At 50.0% G+C, this 18,609-nt stretch overlaps 1 protein-coding gene across 1 annotated transcript in view; it reads right to left on the reverse strand.

Annotated features, from left to right (window-relative positions):
• LLGL1 (LLGL scribble cell polarity complex component 1) overlaps window positions 1-12,971 on the reverse strand; it is a 110,567-nt gene extending 97,596 nt beyond the window's left edge. Inside the window, exon 1 of the mRNA XM_038762517.1 lies at window positions 12,794-12,971. Within this exon, the coding sequence (XP_038618445.1) occupies window positions 12,794-12,874 (81 nt within the window). The 5' untranslated portion in view covers window positions 12,875-12,971. The remainder of the gene's footprint in view (window positions 1-12,793) is intronic.
• Window positions 12,972-18,609: the final 5,638 nt, after the last annotated feature.

The raw sequence follows: 18,609 nt of genomic DNA on the forward strand, positions 1-18,609 counted from the left end.
TGAGGGTGCTGAGTCCTGGGAGCCCTGACATTTTGGGTCAATAGTAATAATAATGGCATCTGTTAAGCACTTACTAGGTGCCAAGCACTGTTCTAAACAATAGGGTAGATACAAGTTAATCAGATTGGACACAGTCCCTGTCCCACATGGTGCTTATATTCTCATCCCCATTTTACAGATGAGGAAACTGAGGCCCAGAGAATCCACGACGTGGGTGAGCCGACCCCCTCACCCCCGGCACCTTCCCCTGTACCCCCCCACCACCCCCCGAGAACCTTTTCCCTCTTTTTTTCGCCCACGGTATTTGTTAAGCGCTTATTCTGTGTCAAACTCCTGAGGAAGCAACAAGATGATTAGGAGAGACACCATCCCTGACCCTCATAGGATTCACGGTCTAAGCGGGACGGAGGGCGCATATTTAATCCCCATTTTGCAGCTGAGGAAACTGAGGCACAGAGAAGTTAAAGTGACTACCGTCACACAGGTAGAGTCGGGATTAGAACCGAGGTCTTCTGATTCCCCGGACCAGGCTTTTTCCACTAGGCCACGCCGGCCCCATCCCAGCTCCAACGCTTCGGATCTCCCGGGGGCAGATTCTCCCACACATGCCCCTTTTAGACTGTGAGCCCACTGTTGGGTAGGGACTGTCTCTATATGTTGCCAACTTGTACTTCCCAAGCGCTTAGTACAGTGCTCTGCACACAGTAAGTGCTCAATAAATACGATTGATGATGATGATGACTTGCCCAAGGTCACACAGCAGACACCTGGCAGAGCTGGGATTAGAACCCAGGTCCTAACCCGGGGCAAAGAGGCTGGATGTTCCCAAATTGCTAGTGACCTCGGTTCTTAACTACAACTCCCAATAGTCCAAACGGGTACAGAAACACACTCCAGGCTGCCTTCCAGTCCAGCCTGGCATTCCGGTAAGGATGGAGCTAGGCCCGGCCCCCAGGTTCCAGCCCACATCCTCACCCAGCTCTCTGTGGAGGGAAAGGACACCAAGAAGCCAAAACACGGCTCCCTGGCTGCCGCTTGCCACATCAGCCCAGGCAAGCGGGGAGGTGTGGAGGAAGGGCGGTAGGTGTTCTCGGCTGGGCTACAGGCGACACCTCGCCCTGCTGCCTTCCTAAAGCAGAGGTGACAGATGGTTTCCCAGCACCACGCTCTCTCGCCCCCTAAAAGGTGCCACAGAGTGCGAACCCCTAGTGCAATCAGGACCTGTAAAAATAAAACAGAAAAAAAAAAACCCACATCGGGTCCCGGGCTGGATGGCGGGTGATTTTGGTGCTCAGCAGACTAACAGATAGCTCTCACGACTGTGAGTTTAAACCAGCACAGCAAGAGAGACAGCAGGAGAATGGAGAAGGACTGAAGGACTGGAGCCGGAGAGTGGAACTGGCTCTCTGGATGCCGTTTGAGCCGGAAAGGAGGAAGAGGGCTGGACTCTGACACGCAGACAGACAGAAAGAAGCCTGACTCTGAGCTGGATCTTTGCCACGATGGTATTTATTGAGCCCTTACTATGTGCAGGACACTGGACTGGGCGCTTGGAAGAGTACGATGCAACAGAGTTGGCAGACGTTCCCTGCCCATGATGGGCTTACAGTCTAGAGGGGGAGAAAATCATTAAAATAAATTACGGATATGTATATAAGTGCTGTAGGGCTGAGAGGTGAATATATGCACATAAGTTCCAGAGGGCTGAAAGAGAGGGGAATGAAGAGTACAAATACAAGTGCCAGGGCGACGCAGAAGGGAGAGGGAGTAAGGAAAATGAGGTCTTAGTCAGGGAAGGCCTCTTGGAGGAGATGGGATTTTAATAAGGCTTTGAAGATGGAGAGTGTGGTGATCAGTCATATATGAAGGAGGGAGTTTCTGGACAGGGGGAGGACATGGGCAAGGGGTTGGCGGCAAAATAAATGATATGGAGGTACAGTGGAGTGGGCTGGTGTTAGAGAAGCAGAGTGAGCGTGCTGGGTTGTAGCAGGAAGTCAGTGTGGTATAATAGGAGGTGGTGGGCTCACTGAGTGCCTTAAAGCCTTTGGTAAGGACTTTCTGCTTGATGTGGAGGTGGATGGGCAACCACTAGAGGTTTTAGAGCAGTGGGGAAACACAGACTGAATTTTAATTTATTTATTTTTTTAGAAAACTGAAATGTTAGCAGAGTGAAGTAGGGAGTAGAATGGGGAGGGACAGGTGGCAGGGAGGTCAGCAACGAGGCTGACTCAGTAGTCAAGGCCTCCTCTCCCCTCAGGGACCATGGGGTTCCAGACTAGCCATCAGGCACCAATTCGGCCTCCCACCAAGTTCCACGAGCAATTCTGAAGCTCGTCATTCCTATCATTATTCCCAGCACAAGGGGGCTGATGGGGGGAACAGAAAGCAGGAGGGGGATGGGTTTTTTTTTTTAATGATATTTGCTAAGCACTGGACTAAGTGCTGGGGTAGATATCACTTGATCAGATTGGACACAGTCCCTGTCCCACAGGGGGCTCACAGTCTTAATCCCCATTTTACAGATGAGGTAACCGAGGCACAGAGAAATTAACTGACTTGCCCAAGGTCTCACAGCAGTTAAGTGGCAGAGCTGAGATGAGAACCCAGGTGCTTCTGAGTCCCTGGCTTTGGCTCTGAAATGGAAGTGCCCCATCACTTACCTCACCACCCCCCATGGCCCCAAAGGGTCTAGGGGATTCCAGGGCAGGTAGCAGATAGCCAGGGTCCAAGAGAGAAGACTCGGGAAGCCAGGAAAACTTGAGGACCAGGATAAGAGTGAAGCCCAACACGAGGACAATGACCTTCATTTTATTCTACTCCTACTGTCCCCCACCCTGGTTGGCCTACTGGAAACAGTCTCAGCAGGGGGTTCTCACTTCCCCACACACCGCTATACTGTACTCTCCCAAGAGCTTAGTACAGTGTTTTGCACACAGTAAGCACTCAATAAATAAGATGGAATGAGCAAATTTTGAACTCCTAACCCTGAAGGCCTTGGGGTGGCAGCCACTGGTTTCCCCCCCAGAGCAGGCCCAGAGACCCCTGGGATAACATTCCAAGAACCAAACTACAAGGGAAGCGGAGCGGAGGCCCAAACCGTATCAAGCACCACAGTTCAGCAAAGGATAAACAAGGAGAGAAGCTACACTAGGTCTCGTGGCTCAATGGGTGGCAGTGGGCAGGGAAGTTAGGGGCTCTGCCCACTATTGGGTGATCTCGGGCAAGCCACCCCTACCTCTCCAGGCCAGTTAGGGAAAGGCATTATCCCCATCACAGGGCAGGGAAGAGCAACTCCCAGGCAGGAGTGCCACAGGGATGCCAGTTAACTGGGTCCTGGTTGGGGGCGGAGGGGAAATGTGACCCTATTCTCCCACGCTGGCTTGGCTCTAGGCCAAAGCCACTCTGCCACTAGCACAGCAGCAGACTCGCTGGCAACCAATGTTCTGCAGGCTCAGGATCCAGTCTGCCTGAACGCAGCATGGCCGGGGGCGGGGGGGGGGGGGGGGCTTGGGAGGGGGCAAAGCGGGGCCCAGACTGAGTTCAGCTCCCCTGATCTTCCGAGAGCCTCGCTTTGCAGAGGTAACCCTGCTTTCCCCAGAAATGAGCCAGCCTGCTTTTAGCATTAGTGGGGAACACGCTAAAGTTTCAATCTCAAGGAGCTGCAGAGAGCGGGGCATCTCAAGGAGCTGCAGAGAGCGGGGCAGCAAAGGCCAGAGATGCACTTGGCTCCTCCAGCCATTTTAAATGAGGGAATCCTGGGAATCTCCACTATCAGCTATTGGATGGAGGGTTGGGGGGTGGGGGAGGCCTTTTCTGGGCAATGGACCTGGGGGAAGGAAGCAGTGTAGCCTAGTAGAAAGAGCATGGGCCTTGAAGTCTGCCACCTCCCTGCTCTATGACCTTGGCCAAGTCTCTCAACTTCTCTATGCCTCAGTTTCCTAATATGTAAAATGGGGGTTATATACCTGTTCTCCCTCCCCCTTAGACTGCTTGCCCCCTGTGGGGAAGGGACTATGTCTAATCCAATTAGTTATCCTCTACCTACCACCCTGCTTCAGCCCCACATTTATGTACATATCCGTAGTTTATTTTAATGTCTGTCTCCCCCTCCAGACTGTAAGCTCTTTGTGAGCAGGGAACATTACCAACTCTGGTATATATTATATGCTCCCAAGCACTTAGTACAGTGCTCTACACAGTTAGTGCAATAAATACCATTGATTAACTGCAGTCTTTGGCACACAGTGAGGGCTTAAATACCACAATTATTACCATCATCATCAACATCATTAAGGAAACACTCCTCACCATCCATCCACTCCTTTTGAAACAGTCTCCCAGGACAAATACCTCCTGGTTGAGTTGAGAAGGAGGGAAAAAAAAAAACTTGGCCTTAAATCTATTCACCAATCCCAGCTTAAAAACAGAAATCATTACTCACAGAAATATGGTCATTAGGTTTTGCAACAGAGCCCAGGGAACTCTGAGAGGGCTGGGCCAACTCCCCATGGCTCTCCAGTTCCTACTAAATGAGAAAGAGGCAAAGAATGAAACCCAGTATTTCAATGCAAGAATCAAGAGGCCCTGGGGATCCCATTTCCTCCGATCCCTGGGTTCTCCCAAGGATCGGAAGAAGGAGCTGCAGGTCCTGTTGTCTCCCTGGAGCTGAGCACAGGCCCCGATAGACTCGGCAGAGGAATGAGCAATCAGACAGACTGTGTCCTGGGGGTCAGAGAACCTGGGTTCTAATCCCGGCTCTGCCACTGGTCTGCTGTGTGACTTTGGGCAAGTTGTTTCACTTCTCTGGGCCTCAGTTACCTTATCTGTAAAATGGGGATTAAATCCTACTCCCTCCTACTTAGCCTGTGAGCCCGATGTGGGACAGGGATTCTGTCCACACTGATTAACCTGTATCTACCCCAGTGCTTAGAACAGTACCTGGCACATAGTAAGTGATTAACAACCGTAATTATCACTATAATTATCCTCTATGATTAGGCTTATAAACAAAGCCAGGAGTTCAGGTGAAGGTTTGGTGGAGCTGACCAACAGGGAGATTCCCAGTGAGACCAACATTCCCAAGGCTCACTGCTTCCCATGCAGTAATGTGGAGGGGCAGTACAGCCAAGATCCTGCTTTCAAGAACTTTATTTCCCCTTCACCCATAAAGAGTGGCTCCCCAGACCCTCTTGCGTCATCTCCCTGGGTTTTTCCTGGAGCAGAAGACTCCTCTTCTTTTAATGAACTAGAGCTCTTCCCTCTCTTCCCCAGATGGTCCCATTCCCTTAGACTGTGAACCCCACTGTGAACCAGGGGCTGTGCCTGATTGATTGGATTATAGTCTATCTACCCTGGTCTTAGCACATAGTTAGCGCTTAACAAATACCACAATTATTATTATTTCTAGGAGAAGGTTAGGACTAAGGAAAGGAGACCGAAGAGGACAGAGCCAGAGAGGGGTAGAGATGGGGAAGCCCAGCTCTTCACTGTCTCTCTATATGGCATAATGAGGTAAAACCAGGGACTGAGAGGGTACATGAGAGTTTGGGGTCCCACCCACAAGAATCCAAGAAGACAGTGGACAGAGCACTAAGATGAACATGGTAGTGACTGCTGTTAACCACATCCTTTCCCCTCACTTGGCCTCCTGCTGATGGTGCCTTAATTTCTCCAGGCTCTTCCTCCCAGGGATTCTATAAGGAAAAAAAGGTCAAGAAAAATATGGGTTCTATGTGAACTACACAAGTTTCTGTTATTGCTACACTGATAAAAGGAAATCCCAAGAAGTCTGTGTGCTTCAGGAGGGTGGGACTTTAGCAGCTCCTTTTAGGCAGGCAATTTGTAACCTGCCTAGGGCCAAAAAACCCCCACCATTTTGGTCAATCAATCGTATTTATTGAGCGCTTAATGTGTGCAAAGCACTGTACTAAGAGTTTGGGAGAGTACAATATAGCAGAGTTGGTAGACACATACCCTGCCTACACTGAGCTCACAGTCTAGAGTGGGAGCCAGACACTAATACTAAGGGCTTGTTTGAGCCTTTGGGGAAATGAGAAAAAAAAGTGATTGTTATCAGTTCTGGTTGTGCCTATCGGTGACCAATTACTCTCTCAGACCCCCTGGCCCCGAAACCCAATATCTTACACCCATCAGTTTGTAGCCCCATGGTTTCCAGCGGCAAAAGGACTAGCCCCTCAGCTTGATGGCTAGCTCTACGTGATCACTTCCAGCCAGAAAAGCCTCTTCTTCTCTGGGCTACAAGCTAGGCAGGGAGTTCCCCCCGCATTGGTGTCCACCAGGTCGGGAGATTCCAGCCATAACAGAGAACAGCTGAGAAAAGGGAGAGGAAGAGAAACTACTGCCGGATGACCCAACCACTCTGGGTGGAGATGAGGGATCTGGCAGGGGAGAATCCAAAAATAAAAAGCCCCCAGTACACCCCTCCCTCCTGCAAAACACATCCAGATTCTGCCTTGTAAGTCAGCCAGGTATGTGCCAAAGCTGCCACTTGCCCCTTCCTGGAAAGAGCTGTGTCCTGGGGCCTGGTGTAAACCCCTATAGACTGGTTTTGTTCAGTAGGTGGGGAGAGAAGGGAGGTTGAGTCAGTGGCTTCCCGAGAACCCGCGGATGATCTTTCTGGGCAAAGGTCCTCATGGAGCAGCTCTCCCCCACCTGACCATGCCATACTCCCTTGCCCTCCACCACTTCTCACCCCACAGGTAAAACCTCGTTTCTCTTGAAAGTGACCCGCAGTGGGGGGAGCTGGGTGTGAGTGCCAGGCCAGTTTCAGGATACAACAACAATAATGGTATTTGTTAAACACTATATGCCAGGCACCGTACTAAGCGCTGGGGTGGATACAAACCAATCAGGTTGGACACAGTCCCTGTCCCACATGGGACTCAGTCTCAATCCCCATTTTACAGATGAGGGAACTGAGGCAAAGTGACTTGTCCAAGGTTATTATTGTTATTACTAATTATAACAACAACAATTATGGTATTTGTTAAGCGCTTATTATGTGCCAAACACTGGTTTAAGTGCTGAAGTAGATACAAGATAAGCAGGTTGGATACAGAGCCTGTCCCACAAGGGGCTCACAGTCTCAATCCCCATTTTACAGATGAGAGAACTGAGGCCCAGACAAGTTAAGTGACTGGCCCAAGGGCACAACAGACAAGTGGCGGAGCCGGATTTAGAACCCAAGACCTCCTGATTCTCAGGCCGGTGCTCTGTGCTTTAGGCCATGCTGCTTCTCACCAGTTCCCACACTTGTCCTGGGAGCTCCATCAGACCCCTAAGCTACTCAAATGAAGGTCCATGCCACGCATCAACTCCGGGCAGAGCATGTCCTAGGAATTCCCAGAGAAGTATAAGATCCCACCTCAGCCCTGGAGGAGCTCCCCATCTATCGGGAGAGGTGGGGACAGAGGCATAAACTGAATACTGGACAAGACGAGACGGGAGCCAGGGAGTGGGTGGGGGGTGTCGGAGTTTTAATCGGGAAAGCCGAAGCCAGGCATCAATCAAACAGGTCCCAGCAGCACTGACTTCAGGAGTTGTCAGGGTGAAACCCTGCACGGCCAGGGGCTGATTCAGTTCGTGAGATCATTCATTCCAGGATGGTGTAGACTCATGCCGCATTCACTCAGATTTCTTGTCCCAAATAGATTTTTTTTAAGGCACAGCCAATATACTGAGGGAGATTAAGATCCCCAAAACCCAAAGTTTATTAAATGAAAAGATGCCCAGAACAAAGGTCATGTGAGCCCAATGTTGGGTAGGGACTGTCTCTATATGTTGCCAATTTGTACTTCCCAAGCGCTTAGTACAGTGCTCTGCACATAGTAAGCGCTCAATAAATATGATTGATTGATTTAAACTACAAGCCTCTCACCCTCAGGCCCCGAGCCTTTTGTTTCACCCAGCCCCCTTATCACGCTCAATTTCATTAATCAAGGAAATGACACTTTAACCAAGCGATTAACTCCAAAGGAGAAAAAAAAAAGAAACACACATAAAGTGTCACCTTTAGCCTCTGTTTGCCCCACTAAGTTTACAGGCAAAACAAGCAAAACTTCTGAGGAGTCATTACAAAAAATCTGAATGGCCTTTCCTTGTATTAACCAAGAGTCTAGCAAACCTAGCACAGCATACAGATAAGCTTCTGTTTGCCAGGAGGGGAGGGGAAAGGAGTTTAGTGCACAGCAAGACTCGGGCCAATGGCTGAAGCAGCGTGGCTCAGTGGAAAATCAATCAATCGTATTTATTGAGCGCTTACTGTGTGCAGAGCACTGTACTAAGCGCTTGGGAAGTACAAGTTGGCAACATATAGAGACAGTCCCTACCCACCAGTGGGCTCACAGTCTAAAAGAGCACGGGCTTTGGAGTCAGAGGTCATGGGTTCAAATCCCAGCTATGCCAATTGTCAGCTGTGTGACTTTGGGCAAGTCACTTCACTTCTGTGGGCCTCAGTTACCTCATCTGTAAATGGGGATTAAGACTGAGCCCCCCGTGGGACAACCTGATCACCTTGTAACCTCCCCAGTGCTTAGAACAGTGCTTTGCACATAGTAAGCGCCTAATAAATGCCATTATTATTATTATTAAGGGCTACTTGAGTTGTCTTGGCAGGGATGGGGGAAAGAGTTATTTCCCTTCTTCACCCCTCCATCAAAGCAAAGTCTCATGCACATGCAAATAGGGAGAAGGGAATACAACTCTCTCCCTACTCTCTCCCCACCAGGAGGATGGGGAAATTCATGAAGCCAGTCCAGGGGGGCTAGAGACAATGCAGCATGGCCTACAGGACAGAGCAAGAGCCTGGGAGTTCGAATCAATCAATGGTATTTATTGAACACTTAGCACTTACTATGTACAAAGTGCTATATTAAGCACTTGGGAGAGTACAATATAGCAACATTCACTTTCCCTGACCATAATGAGCTTACAACCTAGAGAGACAGACATTAATATAAATTATGGATAATAATCACGGTATTTGTTAAGCGCTTACTACATGCCAAGCACTGTTCTATGCACAGGGGTAGACACAAGGTAATCAGGTAGTCCCACGTGGAGCTCACAGTCTTAATCCCCATTTTACAGACGCAGTAACAGGCACAGAGAAGTTAAGTGATTTGCCCAAGGTCACAAGGCAGAGAAGCAACAGAGCCGGGATTAGAACCCACCTCCCTTGACTTCCAAACCAGTATTCTTGCCACTAGGCCATGCTGCTTCTCTATGTACATAAGTGCTGTGAAGTTGGGAAGGGGGATGAATAGGGACCTGGGTGCTAATCCTGGCTCAGCCACTCCCAAGTGGCCTTGGACAAGTCACTTCACTTCTCTGTGCCTCGGTTAACTCACCTGTAAAACAGATTAAGACTGTGAACCCCAGTGGGGACATATACTGTGTTGAAGCTGATTAACTTACATCTACTGATTACCCTACATCAATCCATCAATCGTATTTATTGAGTGCTTACTGTGTGCAGAGCACTGTACTAAGCGCTTGGGAAGTACAAGTTGGGAACATATAGAGACAGTCCCTACCCAACAGTGGGCTCACAGTCTAAAAGGGGGAGACAGAGAACAAAACCAAACATACTAACAAAATAAAATAAATAGAATAGATATGTACAAGTAAAATAAAGAGAGTAATAAATATGTACAAACATATATACAGGTGCTGTGGGGAAGGGAAGGAGGTAAGATGAGTGGGATGGAGACGGGGACCACATCTTCTAGAGAAGTAGCGTGGCTCAGTGGAAAGAGCCCGGGCTTTTGAGTCAGTGGTCATGGGTTCAAATCCCGGCTCCGCCAATTGTCAGCTGTGTGACTTTGGGCAAGTCACTTCACTTCTCTGGGCCTGTTAGCCCCCCATGGGACAAGCTGATCACCTTGTATCCCACCCCAGAGATTAGAATAGTGCTTTGCACATAGTAAGCGCTTAACAAATGCCATAATTATTATTATTACCCCAGTAGAGTAGATATAAGTAGAGTGCCAGCACACAGTAAATGCTTAAAAGATACACAATAAAAAAAATAAAAGAACACACCCTTCCTTCAACAGAGCTCACAAGTGACCCTAACAGGCACCCCCCACATCTTGCAGTAGAACACTTTACAAATTAGAACTTAATACTGCTGTTGGGGTTCTTCAGGGGATCCCACCCTTAAACTCCTTTATTCTTCTACCTTTCAGGGGCGCAAGGGCCCTGCCACACAACAGAGGAAACCGAGGCACCCTGTGCCAGGTTCCAGTTTCCCCAAGATGGTCATAAAGGATCTCTGACTCTGGGTCCTGTTGTTCTTAACCCCCGCTCCCTGTGAAAAGGCAAAATGTCACCATCCCTGAGTGATTCTCACAAAGAGCACCACAGCCTAAGGTTAACCTCCAGAGCCATACCCTGATGCACACACAGAGATTCTTCCAGAAACTCAAAGGTTAAATGTTAAAAAAAAAAAAAAACCTCTACCAAAAACCACAGACGTTTTGGCCTGGGTTACAGAGACCCGTAGGGTACAAGAGGAAAAGGATAATTCATCAAGGTAAAGCCTTTGGTTAGTTGTTCCAGACCCCCTTCTCCTGTCAGCCCACCCCCCTCTAAAACAAAAACTCTACGGGTTAAAGGAGAGAGAGGAGGGGAGTTTAACACTTAGGGAGGATGTGGAGGAGAATGAAAGGAAGAGAGGAGGGGGAAGGGGAAGACTCAAGAAGTAGGGGGTTTCTCTCCCCCACCAAAGTGCATAGAACAGTGCTTGACACATAATAAGCACTTAATGGCTTTTTTCTTTTTAAGAACTTGTTCCCACCGACTACCCCAGCCTTCTAAAGCCAAGAGTCCTTTTCTCCAGAAAACTAAGCCGACCACTGGGCGGAGGCGGGCTGGAGGGGGAAGACCCCAGCCCCTTCCTTCTCCCAGATGGCTTGCGTTTTCTAGCCCCGTTTCCCTTCCTGGCGCAGCCCCAGTTTATCCAAGACATCTGCAAAGCTACGCTCCCAAGGCTGGGGGGTGGGGAGGGGAGGAGAAGGGAGGGGAAGGGAGGGGAAGGGAGGGGAAGGGAGGGGCCGTGACCGTCCTCGGGGTGTTTTATGGCCCCTCCATAAGGCAGGCCGAAGGGGAAAGGATTTTCCGAGAGCACAATGAGCGGTGGGCCGGGGGTGGGCGCAGAGCTGGGGGTGGGGGGCCGGAGCGGCTGCCCCCGGCCGGACTCCTACCAATGCCAACGCCGGGGAGCGGGTGGGCACGGGGGCACGGGGGCACGGGGGGGGGGGGGAGAGAAGGGGGCGGGGGGGAGAGAGAGAGAGAGAGAGAGAAGGGGGAGAGAGAGAGAAGGGGAGAGAGAAGGGGGCGGGGGGAGAGAGAGAGAGAAGGGGGAGAGAGAGAGAGAGAAGGGGGAGAGAGAGAGAGAGAAGGGGGAGAGAGAGAAGGGGGAGAGAGAGAAGGGGGAGAGAGAGAAGGGGGAGAGAGAGAAGGGGGAGAGAGAGAGAGAGAGAAGGGGGAGAGAGAGAGAGAAGGGGGAGAGAGAGAGAAGGGGGAGAGAGAGAGAGAAGGGGGGAGAGAAGGGGGAGAGAGAGAGAGAGAAGGGGAGAGAGAAGGGGGAGAGAGAGAAGGGGAGGGGGGGAGAGAGAGAATGGGGGAGAGAGAGAGAAGGGGGAGAGAGAGAGAGAAGGGGGAGAGAGAGAGAGAGAGAGAAGGGGGAGAGAAAGAGAGAAGGGGGAGAGAGAGAGAGAGAGAGAGAGAAGGGGAGAGAGAGAAGGGGAGAGAGAAGGGGGAGAGAGAGAGAGGGGGGAGAGAGAGAGAGGGGGGAGAGAGAGAGAAGGGGGAGAGAGAGAAGGGGAGAGAGAGAGAAGGGGAGAGAGAGAGAAGGGGAGAGAGAGAAGGGGAGAGAGAGAAGGGGAGAGAGAGAAGGGGAGAGAGAGAGAAGGGGAGATAGAGAGAAGGGGAGATAGAGAGAAGGGGAGAGAGAGAAGGGGAGAGAGAGAAGGGGAGAGAGAGAGAAGGGGGAGGGGGAGAGAGAGAGAGAAGGGGCACGGGGGGAGAGAGAAGGGGGCACGGGGGGAGAGAGAGAGAAGGGCGCAGGGGGGAGAGAGAGAGAAGGGGGCAGGGGGGAGAGAGAGAGAGAGAGAGAAGGGGGAGAGAGAGAGAAGGGGGCGGGGGGAGAGAGAGAGAAGGGGGGAGAGAGAGAGAAGGGGGGAGAGAGAAAGAAGGGGGCAAGGGGGGAGAGAGAGAGAGATGGGGGCAGGGGGGGAGAGAGAGAGAAGGGGGCAGGGGGGGAGAGAGAGAGAGAGAGAAGGGGGCGGGGGGGAGAGAGAGGGAGAGAGAAGGGGGCGGGGGGGAGAGAGAGAGAGAAAGAGAGAGAGAGAAGGGGGTGGCTCTGGTTGGTGTGATGTGCGCCCAGCAGCGGTTAGGCCGGTATAGAGTAATGCCCTCTTTTGCAGCCGGCCCGAGTCATCATCGCTCCAACACTGGCACCAACCTCCCGCCCCCCCCAACTCCAGCTGCCCCCCCGGACCCGCCCCCCGACGCCTGCAAAAGCCAAACAAACCTCCTCGGCCGGGGTCCGGCGGGGGGCTGGGAGGGCAGGGAGAGGAACAGGGAGAGGAACGGTCCGCCCCTTCCCCACCCTCAACTCCCAACCGGGGTCAGGGGTGAGGGCTGCCTGGAGGAGGCGGACCGGGGGGGGTGGGGGGGACTGCTGCTGTTCTCTCCCCCCTGTGGACCCCCGACCCGATCATTTAACTGAGGGAAGGGGTCCCGGGCGGAAGCCGCGGCGTCTTCCCACCTTGTTGAAGGCGAAGAGATCCTGTTTGATCTTCTCCCTCTGGGGGTCGTTGCCCTGCCGCCTGAACCGAAACTTCATCATCTTCGGCGGCGGCGGGAGGAGGGGGCTCGGCGGGGAACAAGGCAACCCGGGAAAATCCCCCCATGCAACCCGGGAGCTCCCTGCTCCCAATGCTCCGGAGCTGGGATCCCTTTCCTCCCGAGCAGGAGGGAGGAAAGGAGGGAGGGCGGGAAAGCGGCGGGGCCGATGTAACCCGCAACCGCATCCACCAATAGAAAGCCCCGCAACAACTCGGCCGGCCAATAGGAACGAAGAGGCGGAAAGTGGGGGCGGGAAACATGTTTCCCCCATCGGGCCGGTTCTGCGCATGCGCCGCTGACGCGGGGCCTTCTGGGAGTTGTAGTTTTCTGGCCGGGCGCCGGGGGCTCGTGGGAGGCCCCCTGTCGTTGTCTGTTTTTTGTTTTTTTTTCCCCCGCCCATTCCTCTAACTCTCGTTCCTTGAATCGTCTGTATTGAGCGCTTATTGCGCGCAGAGCACTGTGCTAAGCGCTCGGGAAGTACAAGCAGCGGAAAGAGCCCGGGCTTTGGAGTCAGAGGTCGTGGGTTCAAATCCCGCCTCCGCCAATTGTCAGTTGTGTGGCTTTGGGCAGGTCTCTTCACTGCTCTGGGCCTCAGTTCCCTCATCTGGAAAATGGGGGTGGAGACTGTGAGCCCCACGTGGGACAACTTGATCACCTTGTAACCTCCTCAGCGCTTAGAACAGTGCTTTGCACATAGTAAGTGCTTAATAAATACCATTATTATTATTATTATTATTATTAGAACAGTGCTTTGCACATAGTAAGCGCTTAACAAATACCATCGTTATTATTAATATTCTCTGTGCCTCAGTTCCCTCATCTGTAAAATGGGGGTAGAGACTGTGAGCCCCCCCCATGGGACAACCTGATCACCTTGTAACTTCCCCAGCGCTTAGAACAGTACTTTGCACATAGTAAGCGCTTAATAAATACCATCATTATTATTATTATTATTATTAGAACAGTGTTTTGCACGTAGTAAGCGCTTAACAAATACCATTATTATTATTATTATTATTATTATTCTCTGTACCTCAGTTACCTCATCTGTAAAATGGGGGTGAAGACTGTGAGCCCCACGTGGGACAACCTGATCACCTTGTAACCTCCCCAGCGCTTAGAACAGTGCTTTGCACATAATAAGCACTTAACAAATACCATCATTATTATTATTATTCTCTGAGCCTCACTTACCTCATCTGTAAAATGGGGGTGAAGACTGTGAGCCCCCCCGTGGGACAACCTGATCACCTTGAAACCTCCCCAGCGCTTAGAACAGTGCTTTGCACATAATAAGCACTTAACAAATACCATCATTATTATTATTATTCTCTGAGCCTCACTTACCTCATCTGTAAAATGGGGGTGAAGACTGTGAGCCCCCCGTGGGACAACCTGATCACCTTGAAACCTCCCCAGCGCTTAGAACAGTGCTTTGCACATAGTAAGCTCTAAACAAATACCATTATCATTATTATTATTATTCTCTGTGCCTCGGTTACCTCATCTGTAAAATGGGGGTGAAGACTGTGAGCCCCACGTGGGACAACCTGATCACCTTGAAACCTCCCCAGCGCTTAGAACAGTGCTTTGCACATAGTAAGCTCTAAACAAATACCATTATCACTATTATTATTATTCTCTGTGCCTCAGTTACCTCATCTGTAAAATGGGGGTGAAGACTGTGAGCCCCCACGTGGGACAACCTGATCACCTTGAAACCTCCCCAGCGCTTAGAACAGTGCTTTGCACATAGTAAGCTCTAAACAAATACCATTATCATTATTATTATTATTCTCTGTGCCTCGGTTACCTCATCTGTAAAATGGGGGTGAAGACTGTGAGCCCCACGTGGGACAACCTGATCACCTTGAAACCTCCCCAGCGCTTAGAACAGTGCTTTGCACATAGTAAGCTCTAAACAAATACCATTATCATTATTATTATTATTCTCTGTGCCTCGGTTACCTCATCTGTAAAATGGGGGTGAAGACTGTGAGCCCCACGTGGGACAACCTGATCACCTTGAAACCTCCCCAGCGCTTAGAACAGTGCTTTGCACATAGTAAGCTCTAAACAAATACCATTATCATTATTATTATTATTCTCTGTGCCTCGGTTACCTCATCTGTAAAATGGGGGTGAAGACTGTGAGCCCCACGTGGGACAACCTGATCACCTTGAAACCTCCCCAGCGCTTAGAACAGTGCTTTGCACATAGTAAGCTCTAAACAAATACCATTATCACTATTATTATTATTCTCTGTGCCTCGGTTACCTCATCTGTAAAATGGGGGTGAAGACTGTGAGCCCCCCATGGGACAACCTGATCACCTTGTAACCTCCCCAGCGCTTAGAACAGTGCTTTGCACATAGTAAGCGCTTTACAAATACCATCATTATTATTATTATTCTCTGTGCCTCAGTTACCTCATCTGTAAAATGGGGGTGAAGACTGTGAGCCCCACATGGGACAACCTGATCACCGTGTAATCTCACCAGCGCTTAGAACAGTGCTTTGCACAATGTAAGTGCTTAATAAATGCTGTCATTATTATTGTCGGCAACATCTAGAGATGGTCATTCATTCATTCATTCAATCGTATTTATTGAGCACTTACTGTGTGCAGAGCACTGTACTACCCGCTTGGGAAGTACAAGTTGGCAACATGTAGAGACAGTCCCTGCCCAACAACGGGCTCACAGTCTAGAAGGGAATAATGGCATTTATTAAGCACTTACTAAAGTACTGTTCTAAGCGCTTGGGAAGTTCAAGTCAGCAACACCTAGAGATGGCCCCTACCCAACAACAGGCTTACAGTCTAGAAGCAGTGTGGCTCAGTGGAAAGAGCACAGGCTTTGGAGGCAGAGGTCATGGGTTCAAATCTTGGCTCTGCCACTTGTCAGCTGTGCACGTAGTAAATAATAATAATGACAATGATGATGGCATTTATTAAGCGCTTACGATGTGCAAAGCACTGTTCTAAGCGCTGAGGAGGTTACAAGGTGATCAGGTTGTCCCACGGGGGGCTCACAGTCTTAATCTCCATTTTACAGATGAGGGAACTGAGGCCCAGAGAAGTGAATTGACTTGCCCAAAGCCACACAGCTGACAAGTGGTGGAGGTGGGATTTGAACCCATGACCTCTGACTCCAAAGCCCGGGCTCTTTCCACTGAGCCACGCTGCTTCTCAGTTGAAGGCACCAAGCCAGGGGTGTGTTCTGGGGACGCCCAACCCATTGTGGGTCCTCACTGGCATACAGTACCATTCCAACAGCAACATTCATTTATTCATTCATTCATTAAATCGTATTTATTGAGCGCTTACTGTGTGCAGAGCACTGGACTAAGCGCTTGGGAAGTCCAAGTTGGCAACATATAGAGCCGGTCCCTACCCAACAGTAGGCTCACAGTCTAGAAGGGGAGGACGGACAACAAAACATATTAATTTATGTGAATGGAGCTGTGGGACTCAGCTGGGCCGGCCTCTCTGAAGAATTTTGAGAGTGGCCCTGCCCTGCAAAATTCAAGAAGGGAGGGGAAAGTCTTGTGGGGAGCTGGAAATAGTGAGTCCCTGCCCCTTCCCCCCCCAGGCATACCTCATTTGTACGATAATAATAATAATTGTGGTATTTGTTAAGCACTTACTGTGGTTCAGGCACTGTACTAAGCACTGGGGACGGTACACAAGCAAATCAGGTTGGACACAGTCCCTGTCATTCATTCATTCATTCATTCATTCAATCGTATTTATTGAGTGCTTATTGTGTGCAGAGCACTGTACTAAGCGCTTGGGAAGTACAAGTTGCCAACGTCCCATGTGGGGCTCAAGGTCTCAATACCCATTTTACAGAGGAGGTAATTGAGGCACGGAGAAGTGAAGTACTTGCCCAAGATCACGTAGCAGCTAAGTGACGGAGCGGGATTGGAACCCATGACCTTCCGACTCCCAGGCCTGTGCTCTATCCAGGTCATGGGTTCAAACCCCGGCTCCGCCAATTGTCAGCTGTGTGACTTTGGGCCAGTCACTTCAGCCAATCAATCAATCAATCGTATTTATTGAGCGCTTACTGTGTGCGGAGCACTGTACTAAGCGCTTGGGAAGTGCAAGTTGGCAACGTATAGAGACAGTCCCTACCCAACAGTGGGCTCACAGCCTAAAACACTTCACTTCTCTGGGCCTCAGTTACCTCATCTGTAAAGTGGGGATTAAGACTGTGAGCCCCCTATGAGACAGCCTGATCACCTTGTAACCTCCCCAGAGCTTAGAGCTGTGCTTTGCACATAGTAAGCACTTAATAAATGCCATTATTATTATTATTATTATTACACCATGCTACTTCTCCAACTTCCTAGGCTGTGAGCCCATTGTTGGGTAGGGACCATCTCTATATGTTGCCGACCCAACTTGTACTTCCTAAGCGCTTAGTACAGTGCTCTGCACACAGTAAGCGCTCAATAAATACGATTGAATGAATGAATGATTTGTACTTCCCAAACTCCTAGTACAGTGCTCTGCACACAGTAAGCGCTCAATAAATACGATTGAATGAATGAATGATTTGTACTTCCCAAAAGCTTAGTACAGTGCTCTGCACACAGTAAGCGCTCAATAAATACGATTGAATGAATGAATGATTTGTACTTCCCAAACGCTTAGTACAGTGCTCTGCACACAGTAAGCGCTCAATAAATACAATTGAATGAATGAATGATTTGTACTGCCCAAAAGCTTAGTACAGTGCTCTGCACACAGTAAGCACTCAATAAATATGATCGAATGAATGAACAAACTCCCTGCCTCTCCTCCCTGCCCTGCCCCACCTCAAGTCAATATGATGTGATTAGAACAGTGCTTTGCACATAGTAAGCGTTTAATAAATGCCATTATCATTATTTTTATTCATTCAATCGTATTTATTGAGTGCTTACTGTGTGCAGAGCACTGTACTAAGTCCAAGTTGGCAACATATAGAGACGGTCCCTACCCAACAGCGGGCTCAAAGTCTATTACTAGTCCTCTGAATGAGGCATTTTGGAGGAGCAAAGAGGGGCTACGTGGTTTTAACGGCAGTGGACTTTGAACATCCGCTGGATCCGGAAAGTGATTTCCTAACAAAAGGGAAAACCCAACCAAGGGCAGTTGGCCACATCATCATCATCATCAATCGTATTTATTGAGCGCTTACTATGTGCAGAGCACTGTACTAAGTGCTTGGGAAGTCCAAATTGGCAACATATAGAGACAGTCCCTACCCAACAGTGGGCTCACAGTCTAAATCTGAACTCTGGCAGCGGGCCCGGCCCCTGGAATACAGGCCAGGGCGGCCTTATTGCAGAATCCTTCATTCCGGTCCTTTAGGGAGAAAGTCAGCTGCCCCTTCTGTAGAGGAAAGGCGAGGTTCAAATCAATCAATCAATCAATCGTATTTATTGAGCGCTTACTGTGTGCAGAGCACTGGACTAAGCGCTTGGGAAGTACAAGCTGGCAACATATAGAGACAGTCCCTACCCAACAGTGGGCTCACAGTCTAGAAGGGGGAGACAGACAACAAAACCAAACATGGGAAGGCCTCCTGAAGGCCTTCATTTCTACCACACTCTCCCAGGCTTTACAGTGCTGTACTTGGCGTCGAGTACAGTGCACGACAAACGCTCGGTCATTACTCTCGACGGATAGATGGAGTCCCCATTAGTTTGTGAACTCTTTGAGGGCGGGCGTCGTGCCCCCAACC

This window comes from Tachyglossus aculeatus, chromosome 21 (assembly GCF_015852505.1).
Source record: "Tachyglossus aculeatus isolate mTacAcu1 chromosome 21, mTacAcu1.pri, whole genome shotgun sequence".
Classification (NCBI taxonomy): Eukaryota; Metazoa; Chordata; class Mammalia; order Monotremata; family Tachyglossidae; genus Tachyglossus; species Tachyglossus aculeatus.